This window comes from Apodemus sylvaticus, chromosome 23, assembly GCF_947179515.1.
Source record: "Apodemus sylvaticus chromosome 23, mApoSyl1.1, whole genome shotgun sequence".
NCBI classification, from domain to species: domain Eukaryota; kingdom Metazoa; phylum Chordata; class Mammalia; order Rodentia; family Muridae; genus Apodemus; species Apodemus sylvaticus.
Genome location: NC_067494.1, coordinates 24816174 through 24831453, shown reverse-complemented (window position 1 = coordinate 24831453; position 15280 = coordinate 24816174). Strand labels below are relative to the sequence as shown.

Genomic DNA, 15280 nt, shown 5'->3' with positions numbered 1-15280 from the left:
CAAAAACTCAGGAGAAAACAGTTGCTGGCAAGGATGTGGAGAAAGGAACACTCCTTCACTGCTGGTGGGGTTGCAAGCTGGTACAACCACTCTGGAAATCAGTCTGGTGGTTCCTCAGAAATCTGGGCCTGATTCTACCGGAGGATCACCTGCTTTTTCAAATGAAACCAGTTAACCCCAGGCCTTTACCAGAGTTGTCTGCTAGCCGAAATCTGCCACAACAGAGATGACGCCTCCACTGTTTCTGAACATTCTCCTTCATTGCACAGTGGAAGATGAATATAAATAAACCTATGACAAGAGAACGTGAAGATATTTATTAAAGCAAGTGTCACATTATTAAGATAAACATTATTAAGTGTATGAAATTACTTTAAGATTTTATAACTATGTCACTGTCAGCAATGTACAAAGATCTTAAGGAATGGACTCAGTGCCTGCAGTTGGCAGTTTAATCTTCTGTAGAAGAACACAGAGGCTCAGAATTCAGAACAGGTACCCAAATCTGATTCTGTCTTTGACTGCTCAGCACTCCTAAGACTCAATGATGATTTTCATCCTTGACTTCATTCCCAAATCTCCCCAGCATAGCATTCCAACTCACACAGCTTCCAGGACATCTTGTCGTGGCTGAATCTCTGTTAGCTGCTTCTCAAACGTCAGATGTTCTTAAGAGAAGTTCTAACTGTAACGCCCAAACCACTTGAATATTCCTCTGTTTGTCAGTATGTATCAGGCTTGACCTTGTCCAACACCCCGCTGAACACTTTCCTCAGATCTTTTAGCAATAGTCTCTTGACTCAGAGAAGCCAAGCACTCCCTAGAGCAGTTATTGTCTGACTTTATAATTCATTCTTAATTTAGATCCTACTCATCCTCTCTTGTGTACACTAATCAGTACATGGTGCTCCTGTTCCCCTTGTAGAGTCACTGGTTTATTTATCTTTTCCTAGTGGACACTAAAGTTCCAAATACAGCTGTTTGTCTGTCTTTGGGCCATAGTTGTTCCTGGAATGATGCCAGGAATCATACAACAGATGAATGAGAGTTTCCTTAATGCGTGAATCATAGCAAGCAGGCTAATAAGATGAGTTCAGTCTATGTTCAGTAAGTAAACATATGCTCATTTTAAGGGATGAGATGTGATTAGAATTATGGGGTTAAAAATGACACCAATGTAGGGCCTGGGAAGATTTCTCAGTGGGCAAAGCACCTGCTGTAAAAGCAGGAAGACATGAATTCAAATCCCTACATCTTCCATGGATTCCAGGTAGTCAAGTTGATGGTGAAGACACAGGATCCCCAGAGCAAGTTGCCTTGCCATACGAGTTATACTGATTATCTTTAGGTTCAAATGAGAAATCTTACCTCAGTGAATAAGGTAGAAAGCATGTAAGATATCCAATATCATCCTTAGGCCTATGGAGATGCAGGCTTACACACACACACACACACACACACACACACACACACACACACTAGCTGATGCTGATGCAGTAGGGGTGCACCCTAAACTGAAAATACTTAGTCAAGTGAATAAGTTCAACGCCAGCCTGGTCTACATTGGGAGACCTCATTACAAAACAAGAAAAATAAAAACAGAATAGACTGAGTTCAATGCACATTAAAAGCTAGGACTTCAATGAAAATACTTCTAGGGAAAAAGTTTCTGAAAAGCATGCAGGTGAATTTTGAAGCAATGCCCTTGTTTCATATTACACTGGTGGCAGTGTACACAAAGAAGGGCCTTGCAGAAGATGCAGGCTTGAATCAAATCTTGAAGCATCTTGGAGTGGAGGGGAGGTGAAGGAAGTTTCTAGAAGGTTAACTTGTTCAGTGACCAATTGTGAAGCACTGAACATGACATTTGGAATTTTCAAGAAGAAGGCTGACTCCTTGTACTCCTGGATCCAAGGATCTGCACAGATTGGCATACAAGAAATTATTACAGTATTGTTAAGGGACTGTTGCTTTTGAACATGGAATATTCATTAAGAAAACTAAATTCTACTGTAGCTTCTATAATTAAAAAATGTGTAGGTAGACTAAAGAGATCATTCAGCATGTTTAACAACAAGGTGCGAGTTTGGTCCTCAGACTCTTTGTAAAGGTAGAAGGAAAGAACCAACTCTGCAAAGTTATTCTCTGACCTCCATGTGTGCTGTAGGACATGTATGTTCTCTTTAGACACACATGCACACACCAATAATAAATAAAATAAAATATGAAAAGCTAGTCCAGGAAAGTTTTGACAACATGGTAAGTATAGTTGTTTGCAAAATATGACCAAACTTATATACAGAAGTTACTATCTTAGTGTCACATGACTCACAATCATATTTTAGAATAAATGGCATGATTTCCTGACAAGAGAGATGAAGCTTGTTGGATTTATCTTCTAGCTTTGACATTAGTAAAATGACTGTAAATGTTTTCCTCTGTGTTTAGCTTCCCTGTATCCATCAGAAAGCATCAAGCACAGTCCTAACGTGAGGACTTATCTTTTGTGACTGTGTAGAAATGCTAATATGAAATGTATCAATTATCCTTTTGTCACTGAGTATTAGCCTATTAAAATGCATGGTAAGTTATTTAAAAAAATCACATAGGTCCCAGGAATGAAGTCAAGTTATGTGGCTTTGCCAAAGTCTTTACCTAATGATCCATCTCACTAGCTTCAAAGATATTTAATTTTGAGGGGTGTAAAAATTATCCACAAGGCATCAGATAAGTAATCTCATAACTATCATGTGTATTGTAGAGATTCCTTACATGTTAATTGGAAAGCCCATGGCCTATGGTTTAGGCAGGAAATGGAGGTGGAACTCAGGAGGAGAAAGAATTTTGGGAGAGAAGAAGGCAGGTGGGGCAGGTGGAAGGAACTTGAAAAGGGAGGAGGAGATGAACGCATGAACACATGATACCTGATCACAGGTAACCAGCCACATGACCAAATGTAGGTTAAAATAAATGGTTATCTTTAGTTATGATCTAGTCAGAGTGGAGCCTGGCTTTATGGCCAAGGTGTTTGTAAATATAATTTGTGTCTGGGTCTTATTTCTGGGAGCATGGGGCTGGAAGGAAAAACCAGGGCAAAGGCTAGGAGTCAAGAAAGTACAGACCTGAGGGCTGGCCAATTGGAGTTAAGAGAAGCCCAGGCAAAACAGTAAGTGATAACTCAAGGTTATTGATATGAAATGAATTTTAATAGCATAGAGGGTAGATATCTGCCCAGATTTACTGCTGATTAAGGCTTATTATTGTAAATAATAAAAGTTATGTGTCTTTTATCTGCAAATGAAGTGGTCAAAGGCAGGGTGGAAACCCCAGATTGGGATTAAATAAGTTCTACAACTATCAAGTAACTTTAGGTTTAGTTATGTAACCGTGTTGTTTCAGTATAATATCATTGATTATTGTTTTGCTAGTGATTATGGTTAGTAGCCCATGTCTTTGTCTGAAATGCTCTATTGGATAGTTTAAAGAAGTTCTCCATCAAACTTGTCCTGATCAGGAGTCTCACCTCCACTGGCTAGCTTCTGCATAGCTGGAAGGTTCTAAGGATGGTACTGAGCGAGAAAATAATTGTTAGTTTACCCAGCTCTGAATACTGGGAATTATGACGACTGGTAGCATGATATATTCACCAGTGCAACTGTGCACAAATGTCACAAGAATAACCAATCACTTTTTAATTTGATTTAAGGCCTTATCCAAAAGATGAAAGCCACATCTGGTGCCATTATCAGTCAAGAACCCAAGGGTAGACAGGTCAAAAGCCCTAGGGAGGACCTGCCACTATCTGGACATTCTCCTAACTGGACATAGTGTTAAACTAGCTCCTGATGGCTCATCATTATACCCAAAGATTAATTAATTAAAATCTCGACACTCATCAGAGACCCATAGCTATCAATGTTCAGAGAGTAGGAGATTGTGAAGTACTCAACCCTGTGGGACATGTGTGTCTCTGCTTCTCTAACCAAGGCTCAGAGATCTTCAGTGAAGAGGTGATGGAAAGGTTGTAAAGAGTTGATCGAAACTAGAGGACTACAGCAAAACAGTGTATTTTGGACACAACAGGGTAGTTACACACAGGAACTCACAGTGGCTCTGAATGTATACATGAGACCTGCATAAGATAAAGTCAAAGATCTCAACATGGCGGTGGTCACCAAGTCCCACCCCTAGCTGAGGAAATGTGGGCAACTGATGTCTGCTAGGATAAAGAGTCATTTTCTGTAGTGATGTGGCCTCTGTGAAGGTGCCCATGTTCTAGACGATGATTCTGAACTCACATACATGCTAGCAACAGCCTAAGTGGACTCAGAGAGTGCCTGAACTTGGAAGAGAAAAGTGTTGGGAGGGAGAACAAGGAGGAACTGAAGTGAATGAGATAGGTACAGCCTTGATCAAAGCCCATGATACGCGATTATGAAAATCACAAACAACAAACTAACAGATGAGTTCTAACTATCAAAGACAGCTTTAAGAAACACCCCGACCCCCAAGATCTCTATGTTGCCGGTTGGAGGAAGAGGACATGAAGACACATGCTAGCCCGGGCATCGGCCTGATCTTTTGAGGGCATGAAAGGTATCAGAGCAAGGAAGCCGTTCTTCCATACTTGATCACACTCAATGCCTGGGGTTTGGCTCTCCTCCTCAGGGAGTTAGGAGTATAGTCAGACCAGACCTCGTCTCCACACCCAAATGACGAATCAGAGGGTCATGCCTACCAAATCCAGTGTACTCCTAAAGGAGATTCTACTACATGAATGCATGTGCTACCTATAGTACATACATCAAATTGCTCAGCAGATGTTTTTAAAGTTTGAGGGTGCTGGCAGGTTTACAAAGACTGGAGGCCTGAGGTGAGCTCTAAGGAGGCTGCAGACAAAGAGAGCGACTGTTTAGAGACTGCCTGCTCGTGTAAGTCTAATCCATATTCCTTTAAAGATGTCAGAACTTTCTGTGCTTATTCTCTCAGGGTTTGTTGTTGCTACATAAATGAGAATATAAATAATTGTGTGATCTCAATGTATAAATCAATCTCCCGTGTGAGCTGCAAGAACCTATCCTCATTTGAAGATGCTCCTTTCCAGCATAAATCAAATGGTTTCCTTAGGGCCTCATGCTGAGTCAATGATTATCTTGCAGTTGAGAGCAGAAGGTAAGGTTTTATGGACATTGCTTTCCTTCTACTCCATTAATAGTCTTTTCATAACACTGTATTTTTACATATCATATGCATGGGAAAAGAGAAACTACGATATTTTCAGTAAATATTCAGCAGACATTTCACTAGGCTTTAAATTTGACTTTTGAACCTTTTGGTGAGCTAAACTATACGTTATTTTGAGAATCACATGCAGACTGTGGTCAGAGAGAATGAGTTCAAAGATAAACTGACTTAGTGAAGTATTTTAAATGATTATATAAGCAGGGGGTGGAGAAATGGCTCAATGGTTAAAAGCACTGACTGCTTTTATAGAAGATCTTAGTTTACTCCTACCATCCATATGGGGACTAACAACTGTCTGTGACCTCAGTTCCAGGGGATCTGATGCTGTCTTCTGGACACCAGGAATACACTCGGTAGACAGACATATATCTAGGCAAAACACCCACACAAAATAAAAGCAAATAAATCTTTAAAAATAGTTCGTGCCACATTGTTCTACATCATAATTATATAATAAGAAATGACATTGCATTTTTAATCATCTCGGAAATTTACTGTAAATACAGAGGTATCAAATAAATTTAGGTTAAATTCTGACCCATCTCCTCTAAAATTACATAATAGAAAAAGTCATATTTATATGATGTATATTCTATAACATGTTGTGATAAAAAAATAAATAATAATCTTGAGAAATTCAAACTTAGTGAAGATTTTCTCTGAAAATTCAAGGTATAATATTCATTATAAAAATAATCTCCTTTTCTGCCCCAAAACACATTTTCATACTAACTTAGAATAAGGATATCCTTGCATGCTGTTTTGGTCTTTGCAGCAACGAATGTTTCTCATGTGAATTTAAGCTAATCAAATAATAAATGATAAAACATCTGTTTTGAGGAAAATATAACTCTTCTATTTAAAGTTCGGCCATGAGAAATGTGGTTGAATCCACATTGTATTCTAAGCCTTTTAAGGAAGTAGTATTAAAAATTAAGCCACGAGAGCCAACAGAAGGTGGGGTCTAAGAAAGGAATCCAAGCCATATTCCCTCTTAGCTGCTGATGTTTCTCTCCATATAAACATCATGGCATCAGAAGTCAAGTTAGCAACAAAATATTAATAGGATCTCCACAATCATTAAAGTGAATGCATTCTAACCTAATCTCCATTCTATCTATATGTTCTTCCTTGAGAATGTTCAGTCTATGTCCAACCTGGGGATCCATCCCATATACAGTCATCCAGACACTATTGTGGATGCCAACAAGTTCTTGCTGACAGAAGCCTGATATCGTTGTCTCCTGAGAGGCTCTGCCAATGTCTAACAAATACAGAGGTGGGTGCTTAGCCAACCATTAGACTGAGCTCAAGGTCCCCAATGGAGGAGCTAGAGTAAGGACCCAAGGAGCTGGAGGAGCTTGCAGCCCCACAGGAGGAACAACAATATTAACCAATCCCCAGAGCACCACTACTAACCCAAGAGTACACATGGAGGGACCCATGGCTCTAGTTGCATGTGTAGTAGCGAATGGCCCTGTTGGACATCAATGAGAGGAGAGGCCCTTGGTGCTGAGAAGGCTCAGTGCACCAGTATAAGGGAATGCCAGGACAAGGAAGCAGGAGTGGGTAGGTTGGTGAGCAAGGGGATAGGGAATGGGAGAGGGGATTTTCAGAGGAGAAATGAAGAAAGGGGATAACATTTGAAATCTAAATAAAGAAAATATCTAATAAAAAATCAACACCACCACCAACAACAACAACAAAAGAGAGAATGTTCAGTCTACCCAGGAAACATTTTTTTTTTCATTTTAAAACTAATACTATTTCGAGCTGTGATGAAGAAGAAAGAACTCCGTAATTCACGTGGGAGTTATGGCTGTCTATGGGACTTCTGAAGATTGAGAATGTAACAAAATCTCTCTTAGCACATCCTTTTGGAAGCCAGGCTAGCTATGCAAATACAGTAGGAAGATACAAAAGAGACTGCAGAAGGTGCCCAGAGCCCGGAGGGAGGAGACATTCTAAAAAACCTTATGAAGGAATAGATTTGTTTTCTGATTCTTAATTCTGTGAGGGAACCCAGAATCTTAGTAGCATCTTGGAAAATAAATATCAGCCTCCATCTTCATTCTGGCATAAATGTTAACTGTGTATTATATAACTTGTGTTTAATCTTGGTCCTGATGTAGTTATTTGTGGGCAGGGAAAGATATTTTGACTGGGATATTTGACTGCCATGAAGAATCCATACCCTTTGTTTGGCTCAGGCAAAGACAGCTTCCAGAAGTGTATGTAAAACGAGTAGCTATTTTTTTTAGATGTTGAGCATAATTATGAAAAAAATTAAAAAGTGTTAGAATGGGTTTCCCTATATATCATGGTGAAAAATTCAAGTCAGTGTAAGTGTCTGTCTGTCACTGTTCCAAAAGGTCTTGTTCAAACCCAGATGGAGGGGAAAACGATAGCTTTGAGTAATTATTTTGAGTGTTCTTCTATCTAAAGGCCACTGGTATTTCCCAAAAAAGTGAGCAATAAATTTGTACAAAATATCAATGCTTGCTTTTTCTGAGTCTGACTGATAAACCTATAGAAACATATAAGGGAGCCGTAAACATTACCATTAACATAAAGCAACTTTAGGGGTGTAAAAGGGGGCCAGGCAAGCAGCAGTGGGCAATTGGCACCTTAGATTATGACTGCATCTTGGAGTTTTGATGGGAAAATCAGTCAATAATTCATCAAACTGGCTATTTGGGAAGAAAGGGCTATGTGCGCTACCTACGTGACCACTGGTCAAACAGTCCAGATGGCTTCTAATCTCCTGAGTGAGTCTGCTTCGAAGACTACACACCTCCTATTTCTCTTGTTACTCAAACAAAGCCTGCTCTTGTTAAGTTGGGTTTATGGCTGGTTTTTGGAAACTTTGTTTTGAATCTTCTTTTCATACTACAAAGACACCCTTCACAAAATTATTTCTCTGTGGCAAAAATGTCCCCTCAAAAGATGAGTGATGTGTTTCCTTGCGATGTGCCATGTTTCGTCGTGCTGGTGTCTGGAGTTGAAAGGTACCCACCTTTCAGTTATGTATGGTAGTGTAGCATCTTTGCCTTGGCAGTAATTACACATGTGTGTTATGTGTGTTACTGTGCCACAACTTAACTTCCAAGAGACTCCTACCAGGCCAAGGGAGGGTCAGATGACATTTAATTTAATGAATCTCAAAATTTAACTTAATGTCTTAGCCAGCCAACAGGAATGAGATTATTGACAGTTCCTGTTGGACAACAAATTAAATTGCCATTAACTTATTGATAGTATATTTACTAGCATTTTAATAAATGGACATTGATAATCACACCCCCCCAATAAGAACATTGACATGAACAGAAGAGACAGTTAAGAAATTTGCTTTAGTTCTCAGTTTCTATTGAAACTATACTTTTAATACTGTGACATCTATTAAGACACCAATTAATGTGCTGTTTAATTTTCATACATACATACATACATATATACATACATACATACATACATGTATGTGTATATATAAATGTCATTTCAGATCTTGGGAAAGTCATTACCTTTTCCTACCATTAGTTTACCTATTAAAAAGGAGACTGTCCTCTTTCTGAAGTTCCTGCTTTTCAGTCTGACAATCCTGAGAGTAACAGATGTTAGATGAAAGTCTTCCGTTAACTCCCATGCAGTCCACAAATATACATGATTTCTGTTGCACCAGGTAGCTATATGTTACCAATGTAATTAAGGTCGACATCTCTGAATGGATCGAAATACCTTTCTTGTGTTCCCTGCAGCAGCTGATTGCAGAACTGTATGATATACATATTATGCCAGCACATAAAGGGGGATCCCTTTAAAAATAAACCATCTTCATGTAACTCAGGAAGACATACCTCAAACTCAGTATCTTTCTGTCCCTGCATTCTGAGCTCTGGGGTTACTGACACACAAGACTTTATATGCTTCTACTAAAAGCATAAAGTTCTTTCCAAAATAAGCCTCATGCTGAAGGCAGAGACTAGCTCACCAGTAAGAGCCGTGAACTCAATTTAACTCCAGGAAATTTTCATATGGCCTGGCTGGGTGACATAATCGTCCACAGGGTCATGTTCTCAGCATCATGGCACTGTGTGTTTGAGTTTTTGTTGAGGGGGTTGTTTTTCTTTTCTTTTTTTTTTAACATCAACCGACGTGAATAAAATTGTTCTGAATTTGTATGATTTGAAAATCAGTCTTAAAAGTCGGTGATTTATGAGGAACGCTAACTTGATGACAGCTGACAACATTTTTCCCTCTCGTCAGGAGACCCACGCTGAGAAAAGCTAAAGCATCTCAACTCCCAATAATGGAAACGGAGCTGCACAGACAACCTTAGCGCCTGCTGAAGTGGACCGAGGCTGCCAGGAAATTTTAACGGTGAAACCGAGGTTGGGCTGGCAGATGACTACGCCTTTCATGTCCAATCCTGAAATATAAAACCGTGGAATTCCAATACAAGTGGACACTTTGGTCAATATTTACTTGGGCAATTTCATGTAGTGTAGCCTAAAAGGGATTAAATCATCCCTTTCCCTAGCTGGATCCCTTTGCAGATCCCCTGAGGCCTAGTGTTCCAAGCATTTGTGATAATAAGCCTACACACTTTGTCATCATCATGAATATATTTGCTGAATTAATTAATCAGTATTGATGCCAGAGGCATCTTAGATTGGATCTAGGCCAAGCCTGAGCCCTCTCCATTCCCTCATCCAGCAATCCATTTATTTAACAGCCACTGAGTATCAACTTTGTGACAATTGTTTCCATTCAAATGCTAGCAGGAGTTGCAGGGTGACAAGAAGTGACTGCTACTTTCTTTCAGATAAGCATAGATGTCTTAGACAATGGCCTCAAGGAACCCAATGAGGTAACTGAATCTTGGGCAGTCCAGCTCTGCTTTCCACCACAGCTTAGATTTGTCCCATTCCTCCATCATTGTATGAACAGTAGATTGGTAGTGTTCTCACTGAAAATACGAAGGTGGAGGTGTTGGAGACCTGTAATCCCAGTTCTTAAGTGGCAGCAGTAGAATTTTGAGTCTGAGGCCGGCTATCATTGCACAGCAAAACACACACACACACACACACACACACAAACACACACACACACACACGCGCGCGCGCGCACACACACACACACACACACACACACACACACATGCATACCTACCACAGTGCAGGGAGACTTCAGACTGTGCCATCTAATTTCTTATGATGTGTGGAGCTCTTGTTGCTTCAGTGCATGAGTGAGTTTGGTCATAAGAATGGAGTGTGTTTGTCTTAAAGAATGCCCTCAAAAGACTTGAAAGGAGCTCGGAGCCCTAACATGTACGAGGCCCTAGGTTTAGTCTTCAGCACCACAACATAAAGAACACTTTTTGATTGTGAAGCTCTAACTGGCAGAAATTTAGAGAACACTAGGGGACACAGTAGAGGGTGTGTAAGGGAATCAAACTAGGACTGCACAGCCAGGTGTGGTGGTGCATGCATTTAATCCCATCCTTGGGGAGGCAGAGGCAGGTGGATCTCAGTGAGTTAGAGTCCAACCTCTCATCTGTATATCAAGTCCAGACTAGCTAGTGCTACCTAATAACACCTCTCCCCACCCCATATCTATGTATATGTATATGTATGTGTATGTGCATGTGTATGTGTGTGTATATGTATATCTATGTATATGTGTATGTGTTTGTGTATGTGTATGTGTATGTATATGTATATATATATGTATATGTGATGGTAAGATTCTTGAAGAACATAGCTTATATTTTTTTCCAAAACAGCATTGGTATGTTTGATATGTTGAATTAATTTCTATATCTCAAATGACATGTTTCTGACTTAGACTTGGATTTCATTTCTAAACCTCAGGCACGATGGAGGCAAGCTGAATTGTCCTGCTTGCACATAGAACACCTGCACTGTCCACATGAAGGGCAGCGGTAGTGCCCTGAACTGGGAATGACGACAAAGATAGCACTGCGGTCCCTTAAGCTGCTCATTAGGCTCCCAGCAACCCCTCAAACTGCTCTGTATTCCGTCCCTTCCATGACAGTATACTTTCCAACTGCCAACCATGTTCCGGGCACTGTTCTAATGTGTCCAGCAATTATTGCTAAAGAAAAATACAGTCAACTAACATTCTCCTGCTTAATTTATGCAAGAGCTTCTTAATGAATGGCTACTTGCACTGGTAACTATGCTCAGTACCTGGGGTAGTAACAAGAACTTAATCTGTGCAGTCGTCCAAATGGAAGCTGTCTGCAAATTTGATACCACTAAGAAGCAGCCTCTGCTCAGGGACCATGTGTCTTACCTTGTAATGAATTGAAGATGGAGAACAGGTACATGAAAGGAATATTTAAGGGTCCCCAGGCAAAGAAAGCGAAACCCCAGGTCATGCCCAGCAGGAAGGTCAGGCTGACCACACTGCGCAGGTTTCTTAAAACCTCTTCTCTCAGGGTCCGGTTGCTTCTCTTTCCATTCCTCCCACAGATCTGTACCATGACCACGATGAACATGGCAACATTCAGGAAGAACATGACTCCGAAGTACCCAGCGCAGCTCACATAAAACACCACGGGATCCTGAATCCAGCAGCTTCAAGGGAAAGAGACAAGGATCAGATAGAAGAGTGGCTACTGCGCTGTGTTTACGTATTTACTTTCCTTGGCCTGATTTGCACAGCTTTCTGCGGAAACAGCACGGAAAGTCTGCTCACTTCCGTGAGCCCGTTTCTCCTTTGATCCTTTCATCGTTTTTCTTTTTCTCCCCACTTGGCTAGTTTTGGATGGCGGCTGTTTTTATCTCATTATTTAAATCAACATTAAAAACCAAATGAGGTCGCTTGCTGAATTCGGATTGGCATGAGGGCACGCTTGTTTGGCTAACTCTAAACCACATCTGACCCTTTCCTTCTTGTGGTCTTCACTCTCAAAATGAGGGATTTTCAGCACTCAGTTTTGCTGTCCTTTCCTGTCAAGGGGTGGATGTGCTGACACCATTCCAAAAAAATAACATGGAAACAGAAGTCTGTTGAGAGATTTTTGTGAGAGTTACAGTGTTATGGCTGTCAGTTTATGTCCATGTGCAAGAAGCCAGGAGATTTTGGCTTTGGTGGTTTTTAGCGACAACATCAATGCTGGTGGTCCCTATGGAACAACTATGTCCCTAGTTCCTTATCATCCACGATTAGCTAATTTATTCTTCATTGTCACATTGAATGGCGGGGTCAGGATCAAAAGCAATTATTATTTATATAACTCTTTTAGCTGAAGCAAGATATTGTAGAATTAAAAGATTCATGTATGCACATTTCTTGCACACAATTATAAGGCATATGTAAATTATAACATCTTTATTAGCAGGACTATAGGTGATTTTCATAAAAATATCAGCTAATAGAAGAAAAATTCAAACAATTCTGTTTTGCAAAGTCTAACGTGAGTAAAGCTGAAAAGTAATGGATTTTGCAAATATTCTAGAGCTTCTTAAAGCTATGGAAATTCTTAAGGACCAAAAATTCAATTATTTCAGGAAATTAAATTTATCTTAAAGTGAATTGGCCTCATCCTGGCTACTGAGGTAAATGCATTCTTAAACATCCTTGGATCCCAGAACTCAAGATGATTTCTAGCGTAGGAAGAGGGCTTACTAAATGACATTTTTGTGATGGTAGAACTTTAAACAGAGCTTTAAAATCCTGTAACAACTGAGTAAGATCCATTTTTACATTCCCCCATTTAAAGCTGACTTAGCTTAAAATGTATTGTTTCTTATAAAGGGCCATAAATAATGTCTCATGTTCGTGACACTAGATTTTCTTTAAATTTGAAAGTCTCGCAAAGATCCTAGAATTCTTTTAGGTTGAGCTTGTTGGGGGTTCATAGTGATGCCTCAGAAACACAAAGAAGAGAAGACCACAAGGGATGAGAACTCATTAGCTATAAAAGTGTTATCTGTCCCTGATGCCTACACAGACATGAGGTATCACTGATCTCACAGAATAAAAAAAAAGTCCCTCAAGCAATCAGTAATTCTTCAAATCAATAGATATCAACAATGATTCACAATGTGGTTGGTAAAATACATGAGAGTTAACTGCCTAAACAACATAATGCCTTTAGTTTCAGTGACCTCAACTTGTGAATAAAGGTTTTATGAAAGAATTCATGAAGAAATGGGGAGCCATTTTTTGTAAAGCACTCATGTTGGCACTGGGTCATTTCAGTCAGAGGCAAGGGTAGTAGAGAATCTCCAAATGTGGATGAATCTTCTGAGTCTAGAGGAGAGTATTTCAGGTGTCTGAACTCTCCAGATCATCTAGTACAGTGTCATTAAAATAAGGAAGGCAGCTCTGACCATTGAAATGATTTATCTGTGGTAGAAGGACCCATGACCAATTCCACAGGTGAAACTAAAACCTTCAACATCAGAGCATTATTATTACCATGGTAACTTATACGAAACTTTAGGAAACAAAGTGCATATCCCATTACAATCTCCCCTGAGATGCGTATTACTCACAATTCATCATCCTGATCTTTCCCATAACTTTCTTTTCCATATACTTCATTTTGTCTTCTGCTCACTAGAATAATTGACACCACCAAGGCTGGCAGACCTGTTATAAAAAACACCATGACATTGAGAGCTCTCCTGAAGACTCTGGGACTGTCTCATGGGACAGATGCAGTCAAGCAAGCTGGTTAGTTAAAAGCAACAATAAAATTGCCTCTTCGGTGTCGTACATATGACTCTAAATGGCAGGAGTTAAAGCACACTCTCTAGTTATAAGATGCGCAAATCTGCTGGGTTTAGTGAGGCCCAATAGAGGTTTACTGGGGTAGAAGGAAATCTACTGAATTCAGCAGACAGCAGTGTGATTAATGATGCTACACTGGGTCACCAGAGTTTGAAAAGATAAGAGGAATGTAGTTGTTGCTGCGTGCTTTCTTCTTCTTCTTCTTCTTCTTCTTCTTCTTCTTCTTCTTCTTCTTCTTCTTCTTCTTCTTCTTCTTCTTCTTCTTCTTCTTCTTCTTCTTCTCCTCCTCCTCCTCCTCCTCCTCCTCCTCCTCCTCCTCCTCCTCCTCCTCCTCCTCCTTCTCCTTCTCCTTCTCCTTCTCCTTCTCCTTCTCCTTCTCCTTCTCCTTCTCCTTCTCCTTCTCCTTCTCCTTCTCCTTCTCCTTTTCCTTCTTCTCCTCCTCTTCCTCCTTCCTCCTCCTTCCTCCTCCCTCCTCCTCCCCTCTTCCTTCTCTTCTGTCCTCCTCCTCCCTCCTCCTCCTCTTCCTTCCTCTTCTCCTTCCCCTTCCTCTTCCTTCCTCCTCTTTCTCCTCCTCCCTCCTCCTCCTCTTCCTTCCTCCTCTTCCTTCCTCCTCCTTCCTCCTCCCTCTTCCTCCTCTTCCTTCCTCCTCCTCCCTCCTCCTCCCTCTTCCTCCTCTTCCTTTCTCCTCCTTCTCCTTCCTTCTCCCTCCCTCCTCCTCTTCCTTCCTCCTCCTCCCTCCTCCTCCTCTTTCCTTCCTCCTCCTTCTCCTTTCTCCTCCCCCTTCCTCCTCCCTCCTCCTCGTCCATCCTCCTCCTTCCTCCTCCTCCTCTTTCTCTTCCTCTTCCTCCTCTTCCTTTTCTACTTCTTCCTCCTCCTCTACTTCCTCTTCCTCCCCTTCTTTGCTTATTTGCTTGTTTTTCTAGACAGGGTTTTTCTGTGTATCCCTGGCTGTCCTGGAACTCACTCTGTGGACTAGGCTAGAGTCTACAACTCAGCCTCAAACTCAGAGATCCACCTGGCTCTGCCTCCCAAATGCTAAGATCAAAGGTGTGCACCATCATCACCAGGCTGAATTCAGCTTCTTTACTTTTTTTTTTTTTAATATGAAACAAAACTTTAGAAAAAAGTTGGGGGTAAACAGCAAGTGTATGATGTCCTTTCTTTTCTCTCCAGAGAATCAGTAATACTCCTGGCTACCTCACTGAGCTAATTCATGCCTCCTCAGGTTCCTGAGAGATCCTATGTTTTCTCATAGGAGGGTGTGGAAAAC

General features: G+C 40.6%; 1 protein-coding gene across 5 annotated transcripts in view; it reads right to left on the bottom strand.

The window, feature by feature from the left end:
* Adgrg6 (adhesion G protein-coupled receptor G6) overlaps positions 1-15280 on the bottom strand; it is a 134217-nt gene that overhangs the window by 7949 nt on the left and 110988 nt on the right. For all 5 annotated transcript variants that reach the window (XM_052169324.1, XM_052169325.1, XM_052169322.1 and 2 more), the window contains 3 exons: positions 13773-13869; positions 11563-11846; positions 190-291 (listed from right to left, as the gene is read on the bottom strand). In XM_052169324.1, coding sequence (XP_052025284.1) covers positions 190-291; positions 11563-11846; positions 13773-13869 — 483 coding nt within the window. The remainder of the gene's footprint in view (positions 1-189; positions 292-11562; positions 11847-13772; positions 13870-15280) is intronic.